Here is a 16,251-nt window from a genome sequence, read left to right on the forward strand (position 1 = left end):
AAACTGCTAAAACTTTGTGATTGTCTTGTGGAAAGCCAAAACGTGGCAGTAACATTTTGCAAACAAACTGTGGGATGCATCGAGAGCTGACTGTATAAATATTTTGTTGAACTTGTGCTTTTTCTCTCGCCTAGTAGTATCCAGACCGCCAGCTTCCCCGGGTATTTCAACAGCTTTCTAAGTAATCTGGCTGCATCCTGTACCTAAGTAGAGAATCCAATTTGCATAAAAGGAGTTTGTTATGATCGGTCCCAAAAGAATGATGGTGTTTCAAGTAGGCCAAGAAGTGGAAGAAATCATACCACCACTCCCAAGATAAATCTAATCCCAGATCATATCCAGAAAGTATTTCAGGAAAATGGCTGCACGGTTTTGTCCAGGTCTAGGTTCGGGTCCTGTTCTATTGCATACCGTGTTACCTGGAGCTACGAGTCCAGGAGAGCAACTGGTTTTCTTTAGGGTTCCTCAAATTCTCGTTTCGCATCTGAAAACAAAACCAAACCTAGATATTATAGTAAAGCCTTATTTTTTTTTTAATGAGCCAACTAGGTTTAACCATAAGAGCACTGTCCTTTGTCCTTTCTCGGAAAATAAGTGTACTTGAACTCTAAAAATTCGAAAGGACATCTTGGTTTGATAAGAAAGCTAAATTCCATCTTTAGTGGAAGGTTCTCCCTAATAACTTTTATATTAACTGCCAAAAGACCTCCACAAAAGCCCAGAAAGGTCATTTATCCACCTGCACAGCCAAACCCTTGCTTGAGCTCAGCCTATGACTAGGCCCGAGCGGGGAAGCCGTCACTGCCCTCCAGGTACAAGGGTCAGTCCGAGGCCGTGTGACGTGAGTGTGTTCCCCGTGTATAGTACACGTTGTTGTCTAAACACGTTCTAAAGTGCCTATAAATATGCTTATACAAGTTAGCGGTATAATATCAGGATTACAGAGACATTCTTTCATATACTATAGAACAGAATAGGCCTAGAATTTAAGTTAAAGCCACACATTTTTATATCTTCGTACGTTGATTTTGGAATGCAAGCATAAATAAACAACTCTGGTTCAATCATATATTTCAGAATTAACAGTGCCAGAACAAAAATCAATAAATAAATGGTGCTTATTTAGAAAAGGCTGATTTGAGATCTGGGAGTAGGTGATGCTTACAATCCAATGGGATATCTCCAATTCTATAAAATACGAGTAGGTGGAGCTTAGTGAGTTTTCATTATAAAGAGATTGTGCAAATTTTAAAGTGATCATCAATTATTATTAAATCCAAAAATTCCATTAAAGTTGTGCCTAGTCCAAATGGCAGTTCAGGAGTTTAAAAAACAGGAACCTGGACTAAAGTTGTGCGATGTCTGGGAAGGGCCCGACCCTGACGTGTGGCCCACCTTAAAATGTGACCCCTGACCTTGCATTTCCAGGCTGTGCAGACCTGGGGGCTGATCCCAGTGGGTTTGGTGTTGGGAATGTGGGCCCATAAGAGAACATGGACGGAGCGTGTGGAGAAAGAAGCCCCACTGCATGCTCCCCGGAGTGTGCCGAGCCAGGCCTGGAGCTCAGTTCAGCACGGAGTGCAGGGTGACTGGCCACACTGCTGGGCCCGGTCCAGCTGTGAGCCCGCAGCCTCCACACCTGCCTCCAGCTGGCCACGGGCACGAGGGAGGCGAGGGCAGGGAGAGCGCCTCACACCCCCTGCCACCACAGCATCCTCTGAGCCTTGTCCCTAGAGCTCCTTAAGCCACCTCTGCGGTGCGACTTGCCGTGTGTCAGTGAGTGGGAGAGTCGTGCTGCGGCCTCATCCAGCTCCGACAGTCTGAACTCACACTGGAGAGGAAAATGCAAGTCCTGCCTTCTGAGCCCGTGGACGCTCCGGGCACCTAGCTTAACGTTCTAGGGAATCACCTGAACTGCACTGACGACCCTGGGAAAACAGTCTCCCTTGCATAATTCATGAAGGTGCCAAACGGGGGCTTCAGGCAGAGACACGGGAAGCCTCCTCTCATTTCTAAAACTACGGACTCCCGAGACACAGAAGAGACGTGGGGCAGTGCTGACGGGAACAGGACGAGGCCCCGGGCTCCCCTGTGGAGCCAGGTAGGGGTACTCCACTATCCCCGATTTTGATGGTTCTCGTTTCATTAGACCATGTTTTACATTTCCTGGATTTTTAACTATGCCTCACGCCAATATTGGAGCGAAGGCAGATAACCAGCTCACACGAGACTACCTGGTCTGATGGAGATTAGAATTCTGAAAGCCACTAAGAAAGAATGATCGCCGTTATGTGCATGTGACCGAGGAGGACGAATACAACAGTCCGTGAATATTAGTGTAGTGGAGTGAATGAACGCGACACAAAGTTTTTCTCCTGACTTAGCAGTGAGCTACAGTATTTCAACTGCTTTTGCATTTGCATAAAAAAATCCATGCATCATATTGAACTCCAGTCCATTTCCCAGCTAAGCCATTCTAATGCTTCATACAACCAAATGAAGCAGATTTAATCAAACCTATTAGATTCATTCCTAATCCCTAAAGGACGTCTGTTTTAGCATTTCCATGCTAACTAAAACTATTGATTTTTCCCTTAAGATGTCAGATGTGGCTGCTCCTAATACAATTACCTACAGAGCTTCTAAAGAGTCTCCCCAGGTCTGAAGAACAGTAAGAAAAGCAGAAATGTGGGGACTCCAGGTCCGAGGCCAGCAGCTAGGCCAGGCCCTCTCTCCCTCCCCTGTGCCCCCAGAGCACTCTGGGTGCCATTAGCTGCGTGTCATGCCCCCTGCTGGACTGTGGGCCCCTTCAGTGTGTCTTAATCACCCTGCATCCCCCCAGGACCCACGGGGTGGGTGCACAGCTGAAGCCTGGCTGAACAGAACTGAGGCAGTCGTCCTGCAGTGTAGGTCTGCCTGAGCCCGGCCGTGGGCCCACCCCCCAGCCAGTCTGGCGCGGGCTGGCCCCCCGTGAGCTCCGAGAAGTAGCGGAGGCAGCTGGTGCAGACCCAGTGCGGGTGATGGAGAGGGAGAAAAGGAAGGACTGGCAGGCGCGTTCTTCCCAGGGCACCAGCAGCAGAGGGGTGCTGGCGACGCCGAAGACAGGCCAGAGCGTCTGCAAGGGAAGGCCGGCTGCCGAGAAAACGCTGTCTCCTCCCCCACGGCCCCTGGAGCTGCTCCTCTGTGATCCTCACTTCACCGTTTTCAAAGTCCCCAGTGAAATTAAGGCTGGGTCACAGTCTGTGACACCAGATGCTACATAGGAATAGACCAAGATACAAAAGGAAACGTTTGTAATAAAAAAGAACACCTCGGTTCCAGGACTGTCGCGCTGAGCCGCCGCGCTGGGACAGGACAGAGGCTCAGCAGGCCGGCCCTCACACGGTGGTCTCGATGGTTTCGATCACTTCCAGGTCGGACTGCGAGGGGGACAGCAGGGTGCACTCGTCCGGCTCCCAGCTGCTCTCGGGGCTGTAATCTTCCTCTGAACTCAGCTCCGCCCCCCCCTCGGTGTCCTCGTCACAGGACTCCACGTAGTGTGCCCCGATGGCGTTGATCCCAGAGTCCTCGGAACTTGAGGGAGAAGAGCAGTGATCTATTTTTGGCGTGTCGCTCTCTTTTGAAATTAAGGCACCGTGTGCAGAGGCCTCCTCGGGGCTGGTCCGGAGGGAATGCGGCGCCGGCTGCTTCTGCACGTAGCACATCTTCCCGTTGATGCACTTCACCTGGTAGTTGTCGATGAAGAGGTCTGAGATCATGCAGTACCTGGGCGACTCGGGGGGCAGCGGGGGCTGGAAGACGGATGCGAACTTCAGGAAGTGCTGAGTGAGCGAGACCGAGATCTGGATGGTGTTGGTGGGCTCCCGGGGCCGGGCGGGGATCTCGGTGCTCGGGAGCCGCTCCACAGGGGTCATGGGCTGGTACACGTACTTGCCTGCGGGGACAGAGAGACAGCGAAGTCAGAGCGCGCCCAGCTCCCCGCGGCCTCGGCTCCTTCCCGAGGACCTGGTGGTTGACAAGTGGCCCGGTAACAGCTCCGGGTGGCACGGACTCGCTCCCCAGGCAGGGCAGCCGCAGCCGTCCCAGGGTTCACGCTCACTGCGCATGTGCCCTGGGCCGAGCCCTCCCGTTCTCACCCAGGTACACGGAGGGGGCCTAAATGACTGGTCCTGGTGTCCCTGCCTCGTTCTTGTTACATCACGCGACACTGAGCAAAGCCTCCCACGATCCCAGAGCAAAGGAAGCCATGATGAAAAAGTCGAAAACGGTTTCCAAATGAAACCCCGAGGGAAGGACAAATGCCCTGAAAGGCCCCAACAGCAGCCACAGCTGTGCCGTCACCTCGGGCTTGTGCTCATGAAGCCGATTAATCCAGTCACATCTGCCCAGATGTACTTGGTGGCTGCGTCAGGCACGCTGGCCACTGTGTGAATGTCACAGAGCACACCAAGGCAGAGACCAGGCCAAACCTCGGTTGTCCTCCGGGCCGGGGCCGTGGTCACTGAGCTCAGGAGGCCACAGTGGGCAGGCTGGGCAGTGCCGGGCAGGGTGCTGCCTGGGCTCGTGCTGGCCCTCGGGTCCTCTGCTTTAGTTGGCCCCTTGCCACAGCCACGTACGGACCCTAGCATGTGATTCTTGACTTCCTGAACCATACTCTGGCCCAGAGGGGTCAGGACTTCATTTGGCAAAAAGAGGAAGGGAAGAGGTGACGCCAGACCCTGGGACATCTCCATCCTCTGCCCCCAACTCTTCCCGCACCCTCCTACCCCACCCTCTCCCGCTTTCCCTTCTCCGTGACTCTTCATAATTGCGTTGCCTTCTCTGTTCTTTTTTCTCTGGTTCCCTCTTCCTCCAAAGTGCTGTTCTCTTCGTAACAGTGCTATGAGAGAATGTGTCCCACCTCCCGTGCGAGGAGTTCGGGGGAGGTGACTCCTCTGACAGGGTGGAGGTGGGGCCCCCGGGGTGGGTTCTGCACCCTTGGAAGAGGAGGAGACCAGAGCGTGCTCTTGCCCGTGAGGACCAGGGTGAGCACCGCCAGCACTGGGTCCTGGACTCCCGACCAGCAGACACGAGTGCGTGGTGGTGTGCTGGCTCCCAGGCTGTGGCACTTCACTGTGACGACCAGAACAGACCCAGGCACGCCACAGAGAGAGAGCGATGTGCTGGGAGAGGAAGGTGCAGGCTGCACTCCAGATCCCATTCCATACGAGGCCTTCTACGAGGCACACCTACTATTAAGAACTGTGCTTCTCGGGACTGGGGTGACCGCCAGACACTTGGTGATATGGGTTACAGATGCAAAGAAGAGGCGGAGAAGAAAAAATTAGTAATGATGGCCACATGAGAAACAGTTTAGTACTCATCTGTCAAATATTGCTTATTAAATAATGCTACAAGCTGAGCATCCCTGATCCCAAAATCCAGAATGTTCCAAAATCTGAAACATTTTGAGCACCAACCTATTTTTTTATTTTGAAATTATGATCTCGGCTTACAAATAATCCTTGTACGTGTTTCTGGGGAACAGTACTGTTTTCCAAAGCATGTACATAGTGCATAAAAAGCAAATCAAGGACGCAGACGTACCCTTTGTCCTCGACACTGAACCTCACATAATGCTGCACACATTCAACAGCAGTTCTAGTTTTTTATGAAAATGCACTCTGAGTTGTCCGTGACATATTTACTCAGCTGTGGCATACAGTTCTATAACCTATCTCACTTGTTTCCTCCTAAAACCCACCCCCAACACCAACCTTCTGATGCTAGCGGTGGAAAATTCCACACCTGACCTCATATTGATGGGTTAAAGACAAAATGCTGCAATACAAAGATGTTGTATAAGACGGCCCTCAGGCTATGTCGATGAGGCATACGTGAAACGAGTGATTTGTGTTTAGACTTGGGTCCCGGTCCATTTCACTGTGCATATGCAAATATTCCCAAATCTGAAAACCCAGAACCTGAGCCTCTCCTGTCCTAAGCATTTGGGATGAGGGATACTCAGCCTGTGTACTGCTTGATTTGCTCATAAACATCTAATAATGATGAACTGTCAAGTACTGAGTTTCCTAAGCACCCGCCCGTGGCCTGCTGGTTAAGACAGCCAGAACCCAGGTAGCTGACCGCATGGTCTGAGTCTACCTGGTGGCTTGAGACACACCAGGTGCGTGTGCCTGCACGCCCCAAAACCCGAAAGGTAGGAGGGGGGAGGAGAAAGGATTGCAGAGTGGCCATCTCCCATGGGGGTTGATTTCTCACAGCCCCCACCCCCAACCAAGTGTGGCACCCCTTGGCAAAGTGGGGAAAAAAAAGACTAGCTTTGTAGAGTTCAGAGGGGTTAATACTTTGCTCCAGTCCCCAGCAGTTCCTAATAGAATCTCGTGCTGTGAACCCATGCTGTCAACAATGGCCCTGATGCATCCCAAGACCCCGCATCATCAGAGAGGCCGCCATGGCTGCTCAGAACGTAAAAACCAAGGACTTATTTATTTATTTATTTATTGGAGAGGTTTTCGCTGGCAAAAAGAGGAAGGGAAGAGGTGACGCCAGACCCTGGGACATCTCCATCCTCTGCCCCCAACTCTTCCCGCACCCTCCTACCCCACCCTCTCCCGCTTTCCCTTCTCCGTGACTCTTCATAATTGCGTTGCCTTCTCTGTTCTTTTTTCTCTGGTTCCCTCTTCCTCCAAAGTGCTGTTCTCTTCGTAACAGTGCTATGAGAGAATGTGTCCCACCTCCCGTGCGAGGAGTTCGGGGGAGGTGACTCCTCTGACAGGGTGGAGGTGGGGCCCCCGGGGTGGGTTCTGCACCCTTGGAAGAGGAGGAGACCAGAGCGTGCTCTTGCCCGTGAGGACCAGGGTGAGCACCGCCAGCACTGGGTCCTGGACTCCCGACCAGCAGACACGAGTGCGTGGTGGTGTGCTGGCTCCCAGGCTGTGGCACTTCACTGTGACGACCAGAACAGACCCAGGCACGCCACAGAGAGAGAGCGATGTGCTGGGAGAGGAAGGTGCAGGCTGCACTCCAGATCCCATTCCATACGAGGCCTTCTACGAGGCACACCTACTATTAAGAACTGTGCTTCTCGGGACTGGGGTGACCGCCAGACACTTGGTGATATGGGTTACAGATGCAAAGAAGAGGCGGAGAAGAAAAAATTAGTAATGATGGCCACATGAGAAACAGTTTAGTACTCATCTGTCAAATATTGCTTATTAAATAATGCTACAAGCTGAGCATCCCTGATCCCAAAATCCAGAATGTTCCAAAATCTGAAACATTTTGAGCACCAACCTATTTTTTTATTTTGAAATTATGATCTCGGCTTACAAATAATCCTTGTACGTGTTTCTGGGGAACAGTACTGTTTTCCAAAGCATGTACATAGTGCATAAAAAGCAAATCAAGGACGCAGACGTACCCTTTGTCCTCGACACTGAACCTCACATAATGCTGCACACATTCAACAGCAGTTCTAGTTTTTTATGAAAATGCACTCTGAGTTGTCCGTGACATATTTACTCAGCTGTGGCATACAGTTCTATAACCTATCTCACTTGTTTCCTCCTAAAACCCACCCCCAACACCAACCTTCTGATGCTAGCGGTGGAAAATTCCACACCTGACCTCATATTGATGGGTTAAAGACAAAATGCTGCAATACAAAGATGTTGTATAAGACGGCCCTCAGGCTATGTCGATGAGGCATACGTGAAACGAGTGATTTGTGTTTAGACTTGGGTCCCGGTCCATTTCACTGTGCATATGCAAATATTCCCAAATCTGAAAACCCAGAACCTGAGCCTCTCCTGTCCTAAGCATTTGGGATGAGGGATACTCAGCCTGTGTACTGCTTGATTTGCTCATAAACATCTAATAATGATGAACTGTCAAGTACTGAGTTTCCTAAGCACCCGCCCGTGGCCTGCTGGTTAAGACAGCCAGAACCCAGGTAGCTGACCGCATGGTCTGAGTCTACCTGGTGGCTTGAGACACACCCGGTGCGTGTGCCTGCACGCCCCAAAAAGCCCCCACCCCCAACCAAGTGTGGCACCCCTTGGCAAAGTGGGGAAAAAAAAGACTAGCTTTGTAGAGTTCAGAGGGGTTAATACTTTGCTCCAGTCCCCAGCAGTTCCTAATAGAATCTCGTGCTGTGAACCCATGCTGTCAACAATGGCCCTGATGCATCCCAAGACCCCGCATCATCAGAGAGGCCGCCATGGCTGCTCAGAACGTAAAAACCAAGGACTTATTTATTTATTTATTTATTGGAGAGGTTTTCGCTATAGGGTGCGTGCGCTTGCCTGACAGACAGAGACAGAGAGACAGAAAGCGAGAAATCACCCCCCAGGGGGGATGGTCACGCCGCAATCCCTTTGCCTCCATTCTCCTCTCGGGATCTTGGGCACGCACGCACACGCGCCCGGCGTGAGTTTTAAGCCACTGGGTCCGGGACTCAAACCGTGGTCGACTACGTGGGAGTCCAGTGACATAGCCATTACGCTAACTGCTGGATCCCAAACCCACGGACTTCTTCAGCGGCAAGGACTGAAACAAAGGGTTTACGGCTGTGAGGGAAATTCAATAACCACTATACTCTCTGAACTTAATTAAGGGTTTACTTTGTTATTTAAAGAATAAATGGATGAGAGCTTTTAAAAATTGAAACCTCTAAGGGGAAAAGACACTCAGAGGCAGGGGGTGGAGACAAGCAGAGGGAGAGGAAAGGGCGCACTGAGCTTTCCCACCCACCCAGCCCTCCGCTCCGACACGCCCGAGAATGGAAAGGGGCACGGAGGAGACACAGCTGCGACTCTCGGAGCCGAGGGCAAGCAGCCCACATGCCCGTCTACAGATGTGGGTCGGGACAGGGGGCAGCAGCCTTAGGGAGGAAGAGAGTTCTGACACGCTACTCGACAGCGGAGCCTCTCAGACTCGCCCGAGTGGAGTCAGCTGGACGTAGGATGACACGTGCAGTAAGATTCCACTTTCTCGAGAATCTAAAGTCATCGAATCCACGTAAACCGGTGTCTGGCTAAGAGGGAGTGAGAGGGGCCGTGTAACGGGATTGGATGGATCCTTTGTTTTGCGAGAGGCCTGAGCTGCGGGGACAGAGCCAGCGAGGGCTGCACGGAGAGTGCTCACCACCACTGACTGCGCGCTTTGGTATGGCGAGGGTGCCAAGTATTATGTTTTACCACAACTTTAAACTCTTTGGAAAAAATTAGTGCGGTTCACTGTGTTTACAGACAGTAGGAAGAAAACCCACAAGGCAGGCTTGTCTTGCAGCTCGGTGGTTAAAGGAGCCGAATCCTACCTGGCTGACTACCGTTCAAATCCCAGCTTCCAGAGCTGGGAAAAACCACCAAGCAGGTGTCTGGGTGTGCCCAGAACCCCGATGGGAAGGCAGAATGGAGGGAAAAGGACTGCCACGTGACCACGCCCCACAGAGAGTTGTGCATGCTCTCAATTAAAAAAAAAAAAGAAATGAAAACCTGAATTTTAAAATAGTTTATTTACTTCTTTCATGAGAGACAGAGGAGCACCCCGAACAGGATCTAACACTCTGACCCCCCTCAAGCCTTCCCAGCCAGAGACGTGGGCAGGTGCACCCGGCGTGCACAGGTGACCTGCGTAACCGAATCTGGGACCCCCGTGTTAGGGCAGTGCCGGCTCCCAGCTACAGAGCGGTGTGGCTACTAGGAGCACGGGGGCCTCCCGGTAAGGGACGCGCTCCCCATGGGGACCACGTGGGGTCAGCGCCTCGGCTGTGATTCTTCTCTATTGTTCGCCTCTTAGCTGCCGCTGAGAAATGTCCGCCTTGCAGCTGCCGCGTAAAGAGTGTATGGGAACCCTCCGTATTAACAGCATTTTCTTAAAACTGTGACTCCTAATTCTTTTCAGAATAAAAAACATAATCTAAAATGTGGCGGGGAAGCCCACTGCCCAGCGACTAAGGGAGTCGGACCCATGTGGCCAACTCAGTCCGAATCTCAGCCACGTGAACAACGTCCAGGTGCACGTGTGTAGTCCTGTGGGCTGGAGGCTGGAGAAGAGACCGCAGGGTGCCTACCCCGCTGGGAGAGCCCCACCCCGCAGGCCCAGGCACCCTCTGGCAACTGAAAGAGTATAACAAGGGGGAACACCACAGAAGGGGTACCCTGAGTGCACGGTCTGACACGCCTCTCACAGGGTGTTCAGTCACTCTGAACTTGCTTACTGTGCTGTCTGTCCGGGTTTCTCCTCGGGAAGGTACTTCCTCTGTAAGAGATCTCGGGACTAAGCAATACCGTTTCTCATACTTTCTCCCACTGAGGTGGATCTCTCAGTAACAATCACCGCTGTCCCCTCAATCCTTCTGTCTCTATTCATTGTGATTCTATATAAGCACCAAAAGCTGCTCCCTTCCCCTCGCTCACTCACTCATTCCTTCATTTATGGGCTCACAGATGTTTACTTATGGACAGAGGGTGGGAGGGAGGGAGGGAGGATATGGCCGTGCCACCGTTCCTCCTCCACGTCTCCATCTTGTCGCGCTCCGGGACATGCACACACACCAGCCTGCCATCTGTCAAGTTGCCAGAGCCGTCAAGCTACAGCAGGGCGTGGGACCTGCCTCCCTCACCCTGGACGTGCAGGTTACTCTGTGGGGCGCGCCCTATCACTGTCACCGCTTTGGGGCTGAAAGTGCCCCAGAGTTTGCTTCCGGCCACTCCGCAGAGTGAGCTCCTGTGTCATCGGACGTCCCGTCCCTGCTTGGAGACATCCCTACCTGCTCTCTGCCCAGAAGGTGGTACTGGCTTATCTGCACTCAGCCTGCCCCGGCCTGGGATCAGCACTTCTCCATGGAGCCTGGTCCCTTTTATTAAGAACTTACACACCTTCTTACGTTTATTCTCAAAACAGTCCTGTGAGGTAGAATCTTCGTTTGTTGATGACGCCTTCAAATCACTCATCCACAGGAAACTATTACTGTAGTTAATACACATTTTAAAATTCATTAAAAATCAAAATAAGCTTCAAAAGCCCATGAATTCATCTAGTCTTTTTTTTTTTTTTTAAGAGAGACAAAATCACTTTCTCAATAATAAAACTGATTACGACATGACTAAGATCTTCTTCTTTCTCTTTGGGGAAGCTCGACACTCTCAGCTGTCCCTCAGTGACAGCCGGCTCAGACCCATCACCACCCGTGCAGCCAGCCCTAGGACGCTCTGCCATGCTGGAAGGCGGCGGGAGGCCGGATTCGGTTCCGGTTGTCCTGTAGCTGTGAGGAGTGCATGCGGGTGACCATGATCATGACTGGCTGGGGAAGGCTGGGGGTGTCATGGCATGAGACCCTGCTGAGGGTACTGAAACTTAAAAACCCACCAAAGTGACTTCCCTTTTCTTTCAAAATGTCTTTAAGTTTCTTTATTTACTTGCAGAGGGGAGTGGGGCACCCTTGACAGGGTCTTCCCACCACGATGCTCCCGAGCCCTGTAGCCAGCCAAGATCATCAACATGCCCTTGTGCCCATCCACGTGTTCAAAGAGCCCTGGACGTGAACCAAGACCCCAGGTGGCCCGCAGCACGGCACAGCAGCCCCTGCCGCTGTGTCACCACAGCTGGGCCTATTCTGCTCGTCTTGATTCATAACATTTCTTATTCTGTTCCTCTTTGGCATTTGGCAAGGGTATGTGGTACCCACTCTTCCCAATGTACCTTCATGTGACACTGAGAGAGATTTATGTTCTCGTCCCAGGTCTTTGGTGGAAAAAAAGAAAAAAGAGTGATTATATTCTCAGATTATGGAACAAGAAGGGAGTTGGTTCTAGGACCCATGCCTTGAGACAGCCTGGGCTTTCCCATGGGAGGACACCCATTATGTCACTAATAAGACTTAGCTAGGGACCAGCAGGTGGCATGGTGGTTAAGGCGCTGGACTCTCACATAGCCATGTGAATGCAGTTCAAGTCCCGGACCTGACAGCTTTCTTTCTCACTTTTCTTCTCTTTCTCTCTGGTAAGCACATATGCCCCATAGCAAATTTTAAAACTAATCATAATAAATAAAGTTAAGGCTTAGACAATGCTCTATCAGTTTACACTGTCATTCTCTGCCTTAAGCTTCAGGTAACAGTCTAGTCTATAGCACAGGGTGAACTACACAGAAGATAGATTTTTCTGGAATGTGTTTCTTTCTTCTGGTTGTAGACCACAAATGAAAAAAAAAAAAAAAGCCAAACAAATGTAGAAAATAAGCTAAACCCTGTTAAGCAATTACATGCACCTTATTAAACTAGTCTTTTTAATCAGTTATGTATTTTGATACTTAAAAAAGATCCTTTGGGGGGGAATAAGCTTTTTGCTTTTGCAAATAGTTTCATGGCTGTTAAATGTGTGTCCTCCCGACACATGAAGTATACCCCACTCAGGGAACACAAAGCAATTCTAACATTAACCTAAGCAAAATATAATCAGAGAGGTAAATCTGCTGGGGTTAAAAAATGAGTAGCCCGAGGTGAACTATATGCAAAGCTCAGTTCTTTGATTTTATATAGTGAATCACAATTACATTTACTTTATTCCCAAGGGCATTATTTTGAAAAATAATTCTTATTTAGCAGTTTCTGCAGCGTGCATTTTTCACTAAGTTGAATAGCATATCACAAACTAAAAGCAAAACAACACAGTATTTATTATAACCGATCCGTTGTGTCCTGACCTTCTATCCAGCACCACCGCAGTCAACATGCCAAGTTTATATATTCTTCATGAGAAAGCGAGAGAGAGACAGCCAGTCCGGATCGGGGGGTACTCAGGGAGGTCCTGCAATGTGAACCCGGGACCTTCCCCAGGTGGCTCCAGTTGTAACAGAAATAGTGTTCTTCACAATCAGACCCACTCCCAGGTTCACGTCCAGGGGCCTCCCTGGGTATCGAACACACACCTGCCCATGCCCCAGGCTGGTCGAGGAGGGGTAGGCTGTGGTTGTTCAGACCCTACTGGGCGGTGCTGTCTGTCACCCTCTGTCTCTCTCACTCATGGGAAAAATGAACTTAAGTAAACACCAACATTTTTGAGAAGAAAAAAAAGAGTTAAGTAAAACTATGGGGTATAACGGTAGTCTCCCGGCAGCAGAAGAGGGTTCCCGGCTACATTGAAGGATTTTACTTGGCCACTAAAAAATACAGACCTTTATAGTAGCGAGCAGAACTGCTCCAGACCAGTTTCCTGTGGACTCTGTCAGTTTCATTTGAGGGCCAGAGCATCAGCCAAAAAGATCAACGGAGGGTCAAGTATGTGAGGGCCGGGCCTGGACAGGGCGCTGACTGCAAGGGGAGAGTTCAGGTTTTGGCAACAACGTGAACCGCGGACAATCAGAGGAGGAAAAGAACAAAAGAAGGGTCTCAGATGGTTAGCTCTGTAGCCCAGTGGTGAAGAGAGCCAGATCCCACGTGGCTGACCATGGTTCAAATCCCGGCCTTGGGGCTTGAGAAACACACCAGGTGCATGTGCACGCATGCCCCAAATCTCGATGGGATAGAGAAATAGAGAAGGGACTCAGCGTGAGCACACCCCACTGGAGCTGCTTTCTCCCTTCCTCTCGTCTCTTACATTCTCTGGCAATTAAAAAAAAGAAAGGATTTTTGAGATGTAGCCCAGTAGACACGTGCTGATAGACTGAAAGGAGAGCGGAGGCGGGGATGCGGTTACGGCTTCCCAAGCACGATGTTCTGTTCAGGTCGTGTGGCGGGCAGAGGGAAGCATCAGAGAAACACTGTAAAGGCAGCAGCTCCCCGGTGTCAGGGCTAACCTGGGGTGCAGACGCCTGGAAGTGAAGCCCAATTATTAGCTTTTTGACCCTATGGAACTGTTACCATTCCCTTATTTTCTTTCCTCATTTAACCATGGTTAGTGATCCTGACTGTGAGGTTTACTTTCTAATTTAAAAGATAATGCTAATAAGCTAATTAGCTAATGTGCCTCTTACTGAAACAGAATGCAACACTTTTAAAAATCTTTATTTGGTATATTATTTTAGAAGGAATGATGTTTTAAGAAACAAACACAATGTTAAGATCCTCACATTTTGAATAAATGGGAAATTTATGTGTGTGTGTGTGTGTGTGTGTATGTATAGATATTCAACCTGACTGATCATTGTAATTGCTTCTGTGTTTTAAAATTACATGAAACTTTTCAGAGACCAGATGGTACAATGGTTACATCGCTGGACTCCCATGTAGTTGACTGTGGTTCAAGCCCCAGACCCAGCAGCTTAAAACTCACACTGGGCACATGTGCATGTGTGCCCAAAATCCTGAGAGGAGACTGGAGGAGAAGGGATTGTGGCGTAGCCATCCCCCGGGCGGGGGGTGGTTTGGTTTTTCGCTATCTCTGTCTCTCTGGTGAACGTACATGCTATATAGCAAAAATCTCTTTTAAAAAATTACATGAAACTTTTCTTAGTTCAAAATTGGAACTGTTCTACACTAAATCTGCTGGTGTTGAAAGAATTTCAGACGTTTCACAGTTTGTAAAAGATAAGCAGGGGTATGGGAATGTAAACATCCAGACTCTTTTTCAGTAAATGGTTTATATAAAATAAATAAATGAACCGGTTACTGATCTCTGCCTCCTGGGGCAATCGCAGGACTGAGCGCCTGGAACGGTAACTCGGCGTCCGCGCACTGAACCTTCCATCGCTCTGCTGGGAACGGTGGCGGTGGCGGGAGCTGCCTGGGGGCTCGCCGAGCCTTTCCAGCCTCTCCAGGGCTGCCACCTGGCCAGCCACAAAGAGCACTGAACTCCTGTCCCTGAGTCTCCAGTATGCCCTGTAGGCACCCAGCTTCCTGTCAACCTCTCTGACTGCAGTTCTCTGCCACCCCACCTCCATCACCTACTCCGGAAACGCTATGGTCTTTTTTCACATCTGCTTTCACTCCTTCAAACAAGGGTTTAACCTCAGGTGTGTGTCAGGCACTCAGCTCGGGACATGGGGTTGAAACAGCGAGCAAAGCGGGCCACGTGTGGGTGCAGATACACACCCTAAACAAATCATCACAGGAAAAGGCGTACCGTTACAAAGCATTCGAAGTGACACACAAACAGTGGCAAGAGAAAGTCAGATCAGTGACTAGGAGTGATACATTCGGGAGGCTGGGTTCCGACCGCGGGGTCAGGGAAGACATCTCTGAGGAACAGTCCACAGTACCTATCACACAGGCCTCTGGCGGGCATGACCCAGGCTCGGGAGGAGGAAAAGCAGCAGGAAGTGGCAGGACCAGGATGAAGGAGGAAAATGGGGTGACCCGGGGGTGGGGTGGGGGGGTTGTGTACTGGAAGTTGAGACTCTTACCAGTAGAAAACCTTACATGCTTTAATGGCAGTAGGGTGCATGCACTTGCCAGAGAGGAGAGAGACAGACAGAGACAGTGAGAGGGAAAGTAAGAAATCACTCCTTGGGGGACGGCGACACCACAGTTCTTCTCCTCCAGTCTCCTCCTGGGATTTGGGGCACGCATGCACATGCACCCTGCATGGTTTTCAAGCCACCAGGTCCAGGACTCGAACTATGGTCGGCCATGTGGGAGTCCAGCACCTTAACCACATCACTTGCTGTCACCTCCACTTCTTTTTCTTTTGAGCTGCCAGAGGGTGTGTGTATTCAGAGAGAGAGAGAACCTTCTCGGGAGGTGCAGTGATGCTGCGATCCTTTTTCCTCCCTCTCTCCACCCTGCCCCGGTTCTGGGCATGGCCACACTAGGGCACAGTGTTTTCAAGCCTTCAGGGTCAGGAGTCACCCTGTGGCTGGCCATGTGGGATCCAGCTGGCTGTGCACAGCACTTAACCACGGCGCCACGGGGTCGGCCCCTCGCTGCCACCTCTAACTGCTTCTCTCGCTGTGGCATAGACGGTCTAAAGCACTAAGCAGATGTCAGCAATCAAGTTTCACCCTTCTCCCAGTGTCATACGCAGATCTGCATCAGGTCGAGTAGGAGACGGAATGGCGGTGGTGGAAGAAACCACACCGAGCACCTTGCACGGACAGGAGCCCTCGCCCATTAACCTCCATAATCCACACTGCTCCAGGCCACATGTAACACCCTCGAGTACGGGCAGCTGGTATGAGGGCCTTAAAAATAACACTTCTGTTAAGTGCTAGAAACCAGAAATAGCAAAGCTGTCACAGTTATGAATTCACACCAGCCAATCTGAGAAGAGAGAATGGAGGCTACTTTTTCACCTGGCTGGTTAGTAACTG

At 50.6% G+C, this 16,251-nt stretch overlaps 1 protein-coding gene across 1 annotated transcript in view; it reads right to left on the reverse strand.

The window, feature by feature from the left end:
- Positions 1-3,369: 3,369 nt before the first annotated feature.
- Positions 3,370-16,251, reverse strand: part of CUNH3orf70 (chromosome unknown C3orf70 homolog) — a 70,662-nt gene continuing 57,780 nt past the window's right edge. The window contains exon 3 of the mRNA XM_006160791.1: positions 3,370-3,934. Within this exon, the coding sequence (XP_006160853.1) occupies positions 3,378-3,934 (557 nt within the window). The 3' untranslated portion in view covers positions 3,370-3,377. The remainder of the gene's footprint in view (positions 3,935-16,251) is intronic.

This window comes from Tupaia chinensis, unplaced genomic scaffold (assembly GCF_000334495.1).
Source record: "Tupaia chinensis unplaced genomic scaffold, TupChi_1.0 Scaffold000708_1, whole genome shotgun sequence".
Classification (NCBI taxonomy): domain Eukaryota; kingdom Metazoa; phylum Chordata; class Mammalia; order Scandentia; family Tupaiidae; genus Tupaia; species Tupaia belangeri.